This window comes from Hippocampus comes, unplaced genomic scaffold (genome assembly GCF_001891065.2).
Source record: "Hippocampus comes isolate QL1 unplaced genomic scaffold, H_comes_QL1_v1.1 scaffold92, whole genome shotgun sequence".
NCBI lineage: Eukaryota > Metazoa > Chordata > Actinopteri > Syngnathiformes > Syngnathidae > Hippocampus > Hippocampus comes.
This window is the reverse complement of record NW_017805379.1, coordinates 899633-915479: the sequence shown is the minus strand read 5'-3', so window position 1 is coordinate 915479 and position 15847 is coordinate 899633. Positions and strand designations below refer to the sequence as shown.

General features: G+C 43.5%; 1 protein-coding gene and 1 long non-coding RNA gene across 6 annotated transcripts in view; both read left to right on the top strand.

Annotated features, from left to right (window-relative positions):
- stxbp6 (syntaxin binding protein 6 (amisyn)) overlaps positions 1-15847 on the top strand; it is a 41105-nt gene that overhangs the window by 20558 nt on the left and 4700 nt on the right. For 3 of the 5 annotated variants that reach the window (XM_019872590.1, XM_019872594.1, XM_019872593.1), the window contains 3 exons: positions 9298-9428; positions 9509-9674; positions 12683-13773. In XM_019872590.1, coding sequence (XP_019728149.1) covers positions 9298-9428; positions 9509-9674; positions 12683-12963 — 578 coding nt within the window. In that variant the 3' untranslated portion in view covers positions 12964-13773. Of the gene's footprint in view, positions 1-9297; positions 9429-9508; positions 9675-12682; positions 13774-15847 lie in introns of those variants that run through there. The other 2 variants (XM_019872592.1, XM_019872595.1) reach the window with 2 other exon arrangements.
- Positions 1180-5106, top strand: LOC109517425 (uncharacterized). The gene is made up of 3 exons (XR_002168537.1): positions 1180-3808; positions 3883-4069; positions 4999-5106. It is a non-coding gene; the product is annotated as an uncharacterized LOC109517425 (long non-coding RNA).

Below are 15847 nucleotides of genomic sequence, written 5' to 3'. Positions count from 1 at the left end.
GGTTTGGGGGGGGGGGGAAGCAGCAGGGAACTTGAGAAATATGGTATTTTTTTCTTTTTTCTTTATTTTTTTTTTTGCTAATCAGGAGTATTAGCAGTAACTCATAACAATGTGTGAAGTGATTGACAAATGATTTGATGGTATAAAGAAACATCGAGATAATAACTGAAACATCGCTCAACGACGATTACCCCCACAGAGCAGTCCATGCAGGTGGCTCATCTTCCCCCAAAATTTAAAGTGTCCTGGAACATGTCTAATGTTGAGTTAGCGCCAGTGGCTAATGAATCAAAAGAAGTTAGGATAATCACTGTATGAATTCAAAGAGTGAAAGCAGACCGGAAAAGTGCTCCCCCGGTGGGCATGTCACCCTTCCCTGTGCACATTCATCAAAACGGTGTCATTAGAGGGCACAAATTGCCTCCTCTGCCAAGATGGGTCTCACACACACGCACACCGACACACATACACAAAGGAAGTTTCATTTGTTCGCCGTGTTAGTGCTTTTTCCCCATCTGGTCTCTCCGTGCAGCAGGAAAGCAGCTGGGAGTTGTGCGAGTGATATTAATCTATGATATCATTCTTCCTTTGCTTTTGTGCGGCAGGAAGAACAAGTTGGACACAAAAAAAAGAAAAGAAGAAAATGAGATAACCTCAATCATTACCTTCATCACACACCCCCGAGAGTACAAACAGAACAGGCCTGATTATCATTTTTTTTTTCCTCCCCTCGGCATAAATTACACAACATATCAAGCAAAACCTTTATCGAAGTTAGTATGTGTTCTGAGTTAGAGATTTGAGATTTTGATGGGGGTGGGGGGTGGCTCAGCCATACCCTTAGTGTGAAATACCAGAGCGGATCCCACCCATCGTTTGATGCAGGAAGTCATCGCAACAAAGCAGCGGTGGCTCAGCAGCGCGCTGTCCCCAGGCTGTTCAGCGACATCGCCTCCTGAGGGTAGATAGATGCCATGGTGCCAGTCCACATCCCGTCTAACCTTTTTTAAAACCTTGCTCGGTGCCAAGTGTCCTTCAATGTCAAATCGTGGCTTCACAGCCAAAAATCCCACCCAACCGTTTGTCTTGTCACCTATGAAACCAGGTTCGCTGGGGTACGCAATCTATACAGGGGTTGCTCGGTTCACGCAGGAGTTTGAAGAACTCTGAACAGCCTAATTGTAATTTGTTTTTCAACCCCATAATGCTCATCTCAATCTCAGCTCAGTCATGTCCCTTGATTAATCTGCAAAGGAAATAAACCTTTTGATTAAAAAAAAACGTGTAATCCAATAACTCCTCTCCCCTTTGGAGCATGTATAATGGTTCCATTATACACAAGGGCATGTTTTTATTAAATATCAACGCGTGGCTCTGTCGAGCATCTGCCCAACCTTGACGGAAGATTCTACCCGAGGAGTGGGCCTGTCAGTCGACAAGACTATTGATGAATGTTGTTTTCCAATTCAGTGATGTTGACGCATCAATCGCAGGCCTCAAAAAGTTCCGCGTCCAAAACTTATTCACGCTGTTCTTTGAAATTTGATGAAAAACGAATGGTTGGGGATGCTGACGCTGTCAAAGAATGGATGATTTAAGATCGGTCAGCTGCTTCGCAGCTGTGCGCCATTAAAGATTAGCTTGCGTCAACATACAGTGCTTCCTCAGAGGTAAAATTTGTGTACTTTTGATTTTTTTTCCCCCCTTTACTATCTGTCAAAAATCCAATGTTTGGTCATGCTTAGCGCTGTTGCGGGTATTTTCCAAACTTTCCTTATCTTTATTTATTTTTTTTCTTTTCCATTCCAGTTCATTTGGTGGGGCTCAGCCAGGAACCATTTATTGACTTGCTTTTCATGAACAAACAAAACATTCACTTGCAGTTTTCTTGAGCCAGCTGTCAGCTTTGTGAACATATTTATTTTGGTTTAAATATGTGTTCGGTGCCTGATGTCCTGCATTTGAGTCCATCTGTTTGTGATATTTGACAAGAATCAACACTGAGTGAAGAGGTAGACTGCTTCGTTAGCTTCCCATGATAGCTGCTGAGTGGCTAACTGCCAACTTTTTGGACAAAATGTTTTGGTTTTAATATTGTGACACGTGTCCCGCAGTTGAATTCAGCTTGTTGTGCTGCTAGACAAGAAGGAACACCGAATACAGATATTGTATACAATGCTACCGTAGCTTCTTGCTGGTTGGTTAGCGACTGAGTGAGAAGCGAGATCCTGAGTGCTGAGCTCTTACTTTTTATGAACCAAGACTATGATTTGAATATTCTGTGTCCGGTGTTATTTGAGTCTATCCGTTTGTGATTAATGACAATGAGGAGCACCGAGCAAAGACGAAGACGTTGGTTTCCTGCGCTAGCGGCTAACTGGATACCTGTTGGCTGCCCAATGTTTTAGGAACATTTTGTTTTTAAATTTTAATATTCTGTTTGGTGTCATACATTTGAGTGTAACTTTCGGTGGTGATTGACAAAAAGGAATGCTGACGCAAAATGCAGACTGCTCCATTCGCTTTCTCCACTGGGCTGTGATGGCTAACTGCTCCCTGGCCAGCTGCCAACTTGCGAATCAACGAATTTGATTTGGGGCTCTTGTGAAGGCTCGCCCGTCTGTGTTTGAGTCCATAGGTTTGTGCCAAATGAAGGCGTAGAATGTTTCATTAGCAATTTGCGCTAGCTGCTGACTAGCAAGCTGCAGTAAGCTAGTCTTTTGTGAGGTCCAAAAGTTATTTTTCAAAACCCTGCTGTATTTCAATTGTGGTGTTTTTTTTAAAAGTGTCCTCAAGCCTATTGCCATTCTTGGATCGTTTTTGTAGCGCGGTTGTGCAATCCTGATTCGAGTATTAGCCACCGAGACAATCTCCACTAGACCTTGTCTAAGGAGAACAGCTGGGCAAAGGAAATGAGGTCTGGAGACAGGCCTGAAATGTAATGTTTTGATACATCACATATTTTCACTTCCAAGGGGCTTAGAGGGAGCATTCCCATCACAGTGAGTTACAACAGAAATCCGTCACATAAAGCACTGCAATCATTCAATGTACGTTTTTGATGTCAATGATCTTTACCAAGCAACTTGTCTCATTTTTATATACGTTCTCAAAACTAATCACCATTAAAAAAAATCTGCCATGTTGTATGTCATCCATGTTTAAAGAATTTTTTGCTTCCAGGAATTCAGTTTGGATCATCCTGAAAGCATTAAGTGTCCAGGAATGTACTGTACCTTGTTTTGAAATATCCCTGTTTATTCCATGTCTACTGTGCGATGACAACCAGACCGTTTATCATGACGTCTTCTCGCATGAAACACTCTCCAGAGTTTTGGCGTGTAGTACTGTGCCAAATAGGCATATTTTCCAAATAAGGCAACTACGGCTGCTTGGTAAATGTCCTTGAATCAACAATGAATTAACGAACTACAGTATTTTTTTTTGTAAGGCTCCTGTACTGTTACGGGTCAAATTGACTAACCCCCCCTTGGGGGTGATACATGGATCAAAATATGTGAAAGCGGTAAGAGCTCAAAGTACACAGTCAAATATTCAATGGAACCTAAAACAAAAGATGACAATCCGTGCCGTTTTGTACAAACGAAATGGAGCTATGGAATGCTGCTAGAGAAGCCCATTTTTCTCATAGCAAACATCACAGAGAGAAAGAATGCTAAAGTCAGAGCCCTGGTGTGATTAAACATTTGCCCGTATCCTAGAGCTTGATCTCCAGAGGAATGCATTGTGTATAAGGACTTGGCGCGGCCTGAATAGCAGCTTTATTAAGTGGCCCGAGGGGTGCAAGGTGATGGACAAACTTGTGGGGGTAATCATGTGCACGTATCGGACTTGCAAATGACTTGAATATAATGTTTCCAGGTGCAGGGATGCAACCTTGAACACAATGACTTTGGCATTGCGGATAACCTAATGGTGTCTTCTCATCTGCGTTAACTATTCTGCGACTCCTTCGACTCAGCGTCCTGAATTTGGCTCATCATGCTGCTGCATTTGGGGTTGAATCTTTCGTTGTTTCTTTTCATAAGAACACAAAAACAGCAAATAGGTGAGTTTTTCGACAATTAGGAGGGTTGGCGGAGGGGGTGAAATAAGTAAATCGGTGAATTAACCAATAAAAACAAGGTAAATATGGCGAGGTTCTGTGGTTGGAATAGATTGTGTGTGTAAAATGTAAAATTGCTGAAACTTAACGTTCGCGAATGGCATTCCGGAACAAATTAAGTTTGTAAAGTGAAGTTTGACTAAACATAACTTTGGGTACCACCATACTTAGTGTTTTTATCTCTCACATTCGCCATGTCACATTTTGAGGCACTGTTTTAATTGTTAAAAGCATTTTTTTTTATTACAGCAACAATGAATTGAAAATATACAGATAAAGTTTTCAGCAACTTTTACTGCCTTTGCTTTCGATGTCCCTGCACTCATTTTGTATGGCTCATGTTGTCTCGCTACCATAATCCTTTTCGTTTTGTTGAAGCTGAGTGAATAACTGGTGCAACTGTGGAAAAAAAGATGACAACCCCTCCTAAAGTTCATTTACCCTCGTTGACCTGGCGCACCAACACATTTCAGACCACCGACTGAATACAGCAGCTTTGATGTTTATTCCCGTGTCTCCACGGACTATTTAGTCGTCCCCCCCATTCATCTCCTGAAGGGCTAATTGCTCACCGAGGTACACGCAGTACGATCGACCGCTTGCGTCTTGTCACTGCACGGGCACCGTTCTGTCTGGAAGCAGACTTGGAACGCAGGAGTCGCAGTATTCAAATCTTGTGAAAGCTCTAAAGAGGCCTTTTGTTCGACGCCCTTGATGCTGCTCTCGCCACTGCTGACGATGAATCGGCTCGGCAGCCACTCTGAAGAGCGGCCGCAGCAGAGCGGATGATGTTGACCTGTAAATTCTGAGACACTCGGATGACTCCTACACCTTCTTTGCTTTATTTTTCATAACGCATGAACTCGGGCCAGCAATTTGTCACACGTTGGCGCTACCTCTGGCTAATGACCGAACAAGAACAATTCAAGGTAATGTTTCCCAAGTGCGCTGTACAAAAAAAAAAAAAACACATTTTCTCGGCAAACCATCTACTGGTAATGTTTCCCAAGTGCGCTGTACAAAAAAAAAACGCATTTTCTCGGCAAACCATCTACCTGATGTTGAAATTAGAGTCGTTAGCCCCCTTTTACACAGCGATCACACAAAATTGCAGCATCACAGAAGGCCATTTTCCTTCGTGCGATGTACATGACAGAAATAGCAGCCGTTGGCAGCTCCTGACCGGTTGCGTATTAAAATATCTTCGGGCTTGTCTGGCATAAAAAAAAAAAAAATCCAGTGTAACGGTAACCTCGCTCAACGAAAGCAGTTTACGTGCACCAAGTAGATAAACGTTGCACTAAAAATCATTATTTTAAACTGTTGTTTGTTCCTGTAGGCCCGGGTAGCTTTCTTTGAGTGCTCGCTGAAGCTTGAGCACAAAGGATGAAAAGAAGTGCGATGGCTTGTTAGCCTATTTGGCAAAGGAAATTATTAATGCGCCTTTCCGTTGTTCTGTTGGCCTTAATGGCGTCATTGTCGCGCATTTCGTCGTTCGCCATCTGTTTCCTGCGTCGGATCGTCTTTGCTTCACGAGCTGGGCTTTGTCCATTCCGATATGATAACACGCTCACGTGGCACCGCTTCCCTCGGTTTCCCCAACCCCAACACAAGTCTGATAATCTTGCCGCACTGGGAAGCTGAACGTTTGTCCTGAGTCGAATTTTTGCCTTTGGGCTGCGACAATCAAAGCCAAACACAACATGAAACTAATCCACCCGGTGGAAGTGGCTGCATGTCTTCATAAGAGCATGGGAAAGAAACCCCGGTATGGCCTTTCGCTGACAGCCAGCAAGCATGGGAACAATAGTGTTAGCAAGGCTCTTAGTCAATGTCACTCGATTTAGACTTTTTTTTTTTTTTTTTTGCTTTCAACAATGCAAGCTTCCCTTTTGAGGGAAGTGTGTCATTCTCCAATTTTAAATTGTGTCCGGATAAAACCTGAGCTCACCATCAACCAGGAAATCAATTTGTCAGAAAGATGAAGAACATTTGTTGTCAGGCTTGAGCGTCTACCCTTCGCGGGTTGATTGATTGTTTCGGTCAAGTCGGCACTCGTAACTTTAAATCATTGTTTAATGTTGTAGACTTCGGGGACAAAAAGTGAAAGTCAACTGAACGTGAAACTAATTTGAGAGCCTCAAAGTTATCTGGGACTTTTTAAGACCTCACTGCCAATGTGGGATTGTTCCGTGACCTTCAGACTGTCGTTTGCCAACAAAGTGTCAAGTATCGCGACGCTTCCTATTTAGCGGAATAAAACAAACAAGTGCAACAAGGCTGCCAGTGAATATGCAGCGACGAACATATTTTCGCTGTTGCATAACCGCGTTTCTAATCCTCGGGCCCTCTCTGTGTGTGTTTACAATACAAAGCTGGTGTCGGTGAATATGCAACTAGCCGTACTGAATGTTTCTTTTCACATACTTGGAAAGTGTCAGAGTTGCGCTCAGATCCAATATCTTAGGAAGATGTTTTTTGGGCCACACTGAAAGTGAAATAAATACGATTGCAGGCATGGGCTGGGGCGGGCGGCAGTGCGGGCGCTTTGCGATGTTGATACTGAACTGGTCTACCGTGGGAGATTGGCTGATTGAAAAGTAGATCTTGGGTCGAAAAAGGTTGGCGTAACATCTGTGCTAATTTTGATTAGCGTGAGTTATGGGTTGTTTTTTTTTTTTCATTGTATAACAGCATATTTAGGTAGCGGACATTCATTGTTTAGTCCTTTTGTTTTGGATGTAAGTTTTACAGCTACAGCTGGAGTAAGACTAAGAATGTTTTTGCCTCGCCCCTTGTTGAAATATTTGCGCAACCCGATCAGATACCCTTGAATGTCGATGAGAACATGTTTGAGTTCATTTGCCTCCTACGTTGCAGCGACACTGTAAAACTGCCGTGCACCGACTACAGACACGATATTCATACTTTTCCCCGCAAGATGAATGTAATGTTTTCAAGGAGAATGTTGTAATATTCATGATTGATTCCATAATTGTTCGGAAAATACGATCATATTTTTACATACTTATTTTCCTTGTAGGCAACTAGCAATATTTGGACAGCTTTCACATCATTTTTGATGAACTCTCATAAAATAATCTTGTTTTGGGGGCTACAGGAAGACGTGTTTCCCTGTTAGTTTCACGTTGGGTTGACAAAATAGCTTTTAACTGGTTTTCCCTTTCGCTCCAGCCAATCCCTCCGTTTATCAGGGAACACATTTATCAGTCAGCGCTTTGGCTTCTCTTCAATGTACACTACCACAGATGTAACAAATTATTCTGTTGTGAATTTGAGGAACTTGAATGTCATCAATCCACCGCTACGCCGTTCCATTGGATCCAGCTGTCATTCTTTTTTTTTTTCGGGGCCCCTAGAAATTCTGTTTTTGCGATGACATCGTTCACCTCATCGATTTGGTCATGCTCGTGGCTTTCCGGCAGCCTTTGTTCCTTCCTGTGACCGCAGGCCAACACCTTGCGCATTAGCTGCAGCTGTCCAAATGGACACCCACAACATCCCCCTCGCTCGCCGGGGGAGCTCGCTCACTGAATATATCACCTGATGCAACAACAGGCCCTGCCTATATTTGTATAAATCATATCTAAAGAAACGGCCAGCAGAACCGGCGGGAGCCCAACGAGAGTTGTAGAGGCCTCGCGTGATGGAACGGAACATGACGTGACCCGGCAATAGTCGCGACTTTCGTAGAGCGGCGTTATGGCGCAACAGTGGAAGAAAGTGACCCGAACACTTTCTCTTATCTGAGCCGACACAATAGATCACGCCGGATGGCGGAAGCGGAGGTCTGCTCGCTGGGTTATAAAAGCAATAAAAGGAACAGGTCGGCTCCGAGAAGTACGCTATGAGCCCGGGTGATCCGTAAACAAACATGGATGTCCAGAGGAAGTGCACATAATCCTGTCAGATTGGAGCCAGTTGAGGACAAGGAGTTGAACGGTCAGAGAAACCAACGCCAGTGCTTCTAATAAAAAGTTTGAGAACACATTTATGTAGTTGGAGGAAATGGTTCATGTTAAATGGGAGCTATGAGCCCGGGTGATCCGTAAACAAACATGGATGTCCAGAGGAGGTGTACATAATCCTGTCAGATTGAGGCCAGTTGAGGACAAGGAATTGACCGGACAGAGAAACCAACAAACTCATTTTTGTCGCGGGCCACGTTATAGTTGCTGTTTCCCTTTGAGGGCTGTTCTGACTATGAAAGCAAAAAACGATTTACTCAACTTTTGTTTCACCCTTTCATGGACAGCGGTTACTACAGTGGACAATATCAGGTTACAGGGTGCATGTAAGGGTTAAGTTACTGCAATGAGGGGTTTGATAACAAGACAATGCTTACAGTACCTCTCTTACTTATTACATAGGAGAGTCTGAAATTTTGGTACAGATTTTAGCAAGAATCATGGAAGTTGATGTTTGACTTGCTTTCGCGGGCCACATAAAATAATTTGGCGGGCCAGATCTGGCCCCCGGGCCTTGAGTTTGATAGCTGTGGTTTATATTGTCCCTCCAGGTGAGGACAAGGAATTGACCGGACAGAGAAACCAACACCAGTGCTTCTAATAAAAAGTTTGAGAACACATTTATGTAGTTGATTCCACAGTTGGACGAAATGGTTCATGTTAAATCCGGCACACACCTTTAACATCCCCACACATTGCACTCTGTTGTTGATTTTGATCAAACGAATAGGGAAAACGCTCACGTCAGTTTATATCAGGGGTGTCAAACTCATTTTTGTCGTGGGCCACGTTATAGTTACTTTTCCCTTTGAGGGCTGTTCTGACTATGAAACCAAAAAACGATTTACTCAACTTTTGTTTAACCCTTTCATGGACAGTGGACAATTTATGTTATCAGGTTACACGGTGCATGAAATGAGGGGTTTGATAACAAGACAATGCTTACAATAACCCTCTTTCTTATTACATAAGAGTGTCTGAAATTTTGGTTCAGATTTTAGCAAGCATCATGGAAGTTGATGTTTGACTTGCTTTCGAGGGCCACATAAAATAAGTTGGCGGGCCAGATCTGGCCCCCAGGCCTTGAGTTTGATAGCAGTGGTTTATATTGTCCCTCCGGTGGTCCTCTGCACATTTACTTTCCCATATGTAATTTCAAACCTTTTTTTTTTTTTTTTACAGTGACAAATAAGAAGCCAGCCCACGTCTCCATCACCAAAGTGAAACAGTTTCAAGGATCGTCCGCCTTTGTCAAACGCTCCCAGTGGACTATCGACCAACTACGGCAGGTCAACGGCATTGACTCCAACAAAGTAAGCCGCGTCAAATTCAAATTTCAGACTTTTGCGTTCTCAAACCGCCACCAATTCTCACACCGTCACTCCAATCAAAGGACTCCCCCGAGTTTGACCTGACGTTCGATAACGCCTTTGACCAGTGGGTCGCTGGTTCTGCGGGAGAGAAGTGCACCTTTGTCCAGATTCTTCACCACACCTGCCAGCGCTACATCCCGATGCGGAAACCAGAGTTTGTCAACTGTCAGTCCAAACTGCTGGGAGGTGAGACCCTTGAGTGGGAGGGGAGAGTCTTGTTTTATGCAACTTTTTTTTTTTTTTTTGCGTGTGTTGTGCTGCCTGATGTGAATTACAAAGGGAGTTGGCACCTCAAGTGAATAAAAATGTATGTGATTGTCAACGCAACTGGTCTTAACGATCTAATATTCTAATTAGGGATGGGCATGTGATTAAAAATTCATTGATTTACTGATGGTTATGATTTTTTGATGAATTATAATAAGGCAAAAAGGAGCTATTTGCTCAACTGTGGCCAACATCCACTTGGAATTCTGCCCAGTACCTGCCGGGAAGAGCTGAAATCCGCAGGCAATTGACACTCGCTCAAAAAGGTTTGCAATTTTCTATCAATGCTGCGAGATTGCGGCAAAGCACTTTTTTTCAGACGACATCACATTTTTTTTTTTTAATCCCGATTTTGAACATGTATATCAGTTACACGTTTCAAATGTGTTAAACGGACAATTTCACCTTTTAATAAGCTGTCCCTGAAAAGGGTTAATAAGGGAGCCTTTGCAAATGTTGACCTGCAAAAAATGTGGGGCTCCGCTGTAATCAGGTCGTGATAAAGGCAAAATGAAGTACTGTCCTGTCCTTGGCTGCGATCACCAGAAGTGCTGTTGATTTTTGGTCTAAAAATGAACAAAATGGCATCTACGACGCCCCTCTGGAAAAAATGTTTTGGTTCAGTTGTTCAAAAGACCACATTGACATTTTCATAGGTTTTTAAAAATTTTTTGAAGTCAATGCCCATCCCTAATTCTAATTGTGAATCATTCCAGAACATTAACAAACGAGCTGTAATAAACCCCTAGTCATTTCATTCCTTGTCCCAAAAAAAAAAAATCCAGTTAATTTCCTCTCCTCGAAATAACCTTCAATATTCCATTCATCAATACGTGTGTAGTTGCAGCACAGCAATCTGAAGCCCAACCAGCCAATTCTGTCATTTCCTGGCCGCGAGGATGTAAATGGTTTGCTCATAAAGCAAGCAGAGAAAGTAGCATCCTGCCCGGATGAATCCGATATTGATCTGTTTACCCTCAACTCTCATCTTTGAACACTGTTCCGCTTTTGTATTATTCATGGAGTTGTTAATCCAAACACATCTCGCCGGCCGGCCCCGCCACCCACACTCGGCCCGGCTTGGCTCTCGCCTGACTTCCATCAACCGCAAGCCCCTTGGCTCCGTTTGCGCAATCCCGCATAGAGACAAACATGCCGAGTCACTTCATCTTCTCTCCTTGGCAGGGGTAACGCTGCAGAGCGCAGTTGCTTGTTGTACGCTAGACTTTCTTTGTTGCCCAAAAGGACTACTCGTGTGTTTTCCCCCCCGAACAGTGACGCTGTAGCGTTGGTAAGTCTTGACTGCTAAAAGTGTCGTTTCGGAGACGGTTGTCGACTGGTATGGATCGAAGAATTGAAGAAGTGCAAGTGGCTTTACTATTTCAAGTCACTGTTTCACTGGGGTGGAACCATCAATGCTAATTCAGTTGTCAGCTCGTTCTTTGGAATTAAAGTCTTACCTTTTGACTTTCTTACCTCCACAGATACAGTGGATATAAAAAAAAAAAAGCCCTGCAAATTATAGTACGACTGCTCTGAATCACATTTCCTGTCATTTCTGTGCTCAATACGTTTTCATCAGTTATCATTCAAAAAAAAAAAGTCAGAATTGTTGTAAATTAGGCTATGGTAGTTGTTCAAGTAAGACAATGATGGTTTGAATTTCCAATTCCAAATTCTTTTGTTGAAGTCAGCGGTCCCAACCCCAACGGTGCCGGTCCGTGGGTCATTTGGTACCAGGCCACACAGAAAGAATGAATAACTTACATTACTTCCGTTTTATATTTTTCAGAATCTAAAAGATGTTTTATTTTGAAAAATTACCCAATTCTCTGTTGCATCCGTCCGTCTATGTCACTCTTGACTCAGGTCAAGGCGCGCTTCTCGGTCACGTGATAGGTTACCGCTAAAATAAAACGCAGGAGCTCGCAAAATTGGGGGTGGGGGGGGTCGTTGGGAAGGGGAAAAGGCCCAGCCAGCAGACAAAAGAGGAGCCTATGACTTCCAAGAAAAAGAAAGCTACACTTCATAGAAAGTATCAGGAGTCCTACTTAAAATACGGATTTATCTCAACGGGAGATTCCCACTTTGCATAATATGCGGCGATGGTGAGTCGTATTTTTCATGCACTTTGTATTTGCGCTGTATCTTATTTTGAAGGCACGTTTAAACGTTACCATAGCGCCCACTGAGGTTGGTTGCAGTGACGCTGGTTTAAGTGACCTTGAGCTTTATTGACTTGTCACTGACTTTCTTGAGGTTACTTCGCTCGGAGGGTGTGACAGGATTCTCTTGTTTCTTCCTGTGTGTAAATGAGACCACACAAGTTGCCTTGTGGCAGGAGCCTCGCGGGATGCCGCCATTGCTGTCCACTCCAGTTTAAGTCTCACACCAGTGCAAAACAAAAATCATGACGCTGCTCAGGTGTGGGACCATAACTGTGGGAGACTCTTATCGGCCGAGACGTCTGTGATTGCCTCCCCCCCACACACACCTCCCCACCTCCCGAAAAGTTAGATAGAATTGATGGCAGTAGGAGTAGATCTGGGCATCTTTGATCTCGACGTGTCAGGGTTTTAAGGCTTCGTAGAGGAGCATTGATGATGCAAGCTGCAAAATGTGAAAAGGAGGGAACATTTTTTAATGTGCTTGTAGTAGTCGCGATCTTTCCAGTCTTTTTTTTAAGGTCCAATTGAGACTTTTCAACAAGTCCCTTAAAAACCGTCCTTTCATGACCATGCGCCTCGAGCTCCCAGCCTCGTCCATTTAAATAACAGCATGTCATTCCTGAACGTTTACGGCCTTCGCACTAAACCGATCACATAGTAACCCAAAACTCCTTTCTACTAATTTCAACCAAAATTGCAGTTAAAAAAAAAAAATAAAATAATCATAATAATTCCTGTCCACATTTTTTTTCACTACAGAAGGCCAAACGGTAGATTCGGTTGTAGTCCGCTGCAAAGTGTTTATGAACAGAGTGAGGAAAGATCTGGTTGCTCACCATAGTCTGCTCCGACGACGAGGTAAGACATTCGGGCGTACGTATTTCCCGCATTACTGTATCATAAAAGGTGTTGCGTGCCCAAATAGTCACCGAAATAAATTAACGCCTCCCTGCTCCTATCTGGAAAAGACAATTGGTAGCGACCTCGAATCATCTCCGTTTATAGATATATTGTCACTCACACGTTCATTCAAGAGTTAACAATTGAGACCTTTTGACCTTAGTTGCTAACCAAAACAGCGGCTCCTATCAAAGCATGCACACCGTCTATCAGATGACTTGGTGGTTTGGTGACTTATTGCATTTCGGCGCACAAGTCAACAATTTTGATGATTAGAGTTTTCGCTGGACTCTGACCTGTGGTCGCTTCACAATGTTGCATGAATGACAAGGTTCCACGTCAAGCAAATACCACGTCTCTCCCATAGATGACTTCTTGTTTCCATCACAGAAACTCAATCGGTAGTAACCGTAATTATCTCGGTTCATCACTGCTATCGTTCATGCAACCATTAAAGAGCTAACTGCTGGCCCAACGTGCTGCTAACCCAAAAAAAAAAAGCACCACCGACCAAAGCCCTTAAACAGCCTGGGAGGGAGTTCAATTAAAGTCTGAACGCTTTCTGCATGTTAACGAGTCACAGATGAAGACAAATCGGGCAATTCGTGTTCCGGTCGGCCGCCGCGGTGTTCTTTGCTTTTATCGTCTGTGGAGCTACACCGCTATTTGTTTCATGTGAGTAGCATTGCTATAAAAAAGTTGAGCGGTGAACTCCTGGATCGCATTCATTGTAAGATTGTTGTATTATTCGAACAAATGTTTTTTAGACAAGGCGCCGCCTCCTGGCGCAATGGAGGAAATGAACACGCTTTGACACGATTTGCGGGAATAGAGTAAACACAAATAAACCTTGCTGCCGCGTCTCAGAGGAAAACTGAGTGACCTTGGCTGTCATTTTTTTTTTTTTTAGGCTGACACTAGTGCGGATACGACTGGACGCTCACAGCAAGCACGGGGTCAAAATCCAATGATGTGACTTGTCACTGTCAGCGGGGGGTGGGAGAGCGGAGGGGGGGGGGGTTTACAATCTGGAAGGCATTTCCAGTTTACCCCTAAAGGTTATTTGTGAGTTATGTTCACTGTCTGGACCCCTCACTGTCAAGCCAGCGCGCCGCCAACAAATGCCGCAGAAGGAGAATTCCATTCCAAAGAGCAGCCCGAGACGGAGCCTTCTTTGACAAATTCACTCAAGTCGAGACTGTAATGAGTGAAATTATTCTCAAAGCACATGCGTAGCTGACGTTACGCTTGATGGAAGATGCGGCGCTTGGGAATGGAGGGAAAGGAGACCGTGAGGAGAGGGAGAGGAGCGACCAAAAATTTTGTTCGCAGAATAAGAATTAAATGGAAAAATGAATCAATGTCAGGGTGGGGGATGCCATTTTTGGGCAGAATCATTATCAGCCAAAGGCCAGGAGAAGAGTCATCTGGTACCAGGACATTCCATTCAATTGTGTTGCTGGCAGATTGCAGAGAATGACAGAGTTTCGAAAAGTAGCGATTTTGGAGATGCTCTGATTCCGCTCGGCAGCCACGACATGTAGCTTGTCCTTGCTGAATATTTGCTAACTCTGAATGGTTTTATGAGTACATCAAGCTGCAGAATGAGCCAAGACTGGCGACTGCACGTTACATTCTCAAGAATTCGCACTCCTGTGAAAAGGAAAAGATCTAAAAGTGGTGGCAAAGGCAGATGCAATGTTTTCAATGTTTTTTTTTTACTTTTACAATGAATGCTTCGATTCTATTGAAGTAAACAGCTGCTGCTTGGTTTGAGTTCCCTTTTAAAAATTCAATTAAAAGTCAACAGCACGCTGCCTCTTCAATGAGCTGCGATAGGTTGACCTGAGGAACGAGCAGAAAATGGATGGATGCTTATGCCTCGAGTCAAAAATCAATCTCTCAAATTTTTTAACTGATGAAAATCTCGCCTTAAGTCAACAGCTGCTCATCAAACTCCAATTTGAAGTTTGACGATAACCACCAACCGGTAGAAAATTGAATGTGGGGAATTTTTCAAAGCGAATGAATTTGTGAAGTGGAGAGCACGCAGTTCATCTCTCTCACGATGCCGTCTGATGGGGTTTTCTCTCTTCTCTCTCTCGTGAACACGAGTAGCTGAAGGTCCTCCGACAATGCGCCACTCGTTAAGGAGATTATTTCGACGGAACTCCGTCAAGTGCAGATAAGTGTTTGCTTGCCAATACTTCAGAGCAGAGAATATATTAAAAAAAAAAAAAAAACACCCACACACACATGAATGTCATTCCCCCCAAGCGATATCCTTGCACAGCAGCGATAAGACTTGTACGCTACACTCTGGTGTACTCGGCCGTGTGCACTCTTTAATGAGCAGTGCTATATGGCCCTTCTTGAGCGTTAACGTGGCTGTTTGCAATGTGCCGAGTGTGTCTGATATTCCGATGTTCATGCACTGAAGATGTGCGCCTGCAATGTCAAATGAGACTCAGATTTTACGATTGGACATCATGCAACTAGCGTTTTATTGATCCCCACCCATGCAAATGTTCCATTTAGTCAGCCAATGCCCTTGACTGGTTGCCATTGATAATGTTCATGTTGACGACTTCCATGTAGCGGCCAAAATGACTTGTGGTATGAATCATTTAGCTCAGGGGTGTCCAATTCATGATTGTCGCGGGTCACTAAAAGTCCCTTGGAGGGCTGTTATGACTGCGAAACCGTATCAACTACTGTAATGAGGGGTTTGGTCACAAGAAAATGCTTGCAATATTTCACTTATTGAAAACATGAGAAATTGACATTTTTGGTACAGATTTTAGCAATTCATCGTAGCAGTTTACATGTATGATTTGCTTTTGTGGGCCACATAAAATGATGTGGAAGGCCAGATCAGGCCCCCGGGCCTTGAGTTTGACACCCGTGATTTAGCTGTTCACTGAGTTAAACTCTCGCAAGACGTGCTATGTAGAAATTGACTGTTTGAGGCCATTTTTTTTCAGCATAATCCAGGCTCATGCCCTCCAATCAGCTCCTCCTTCA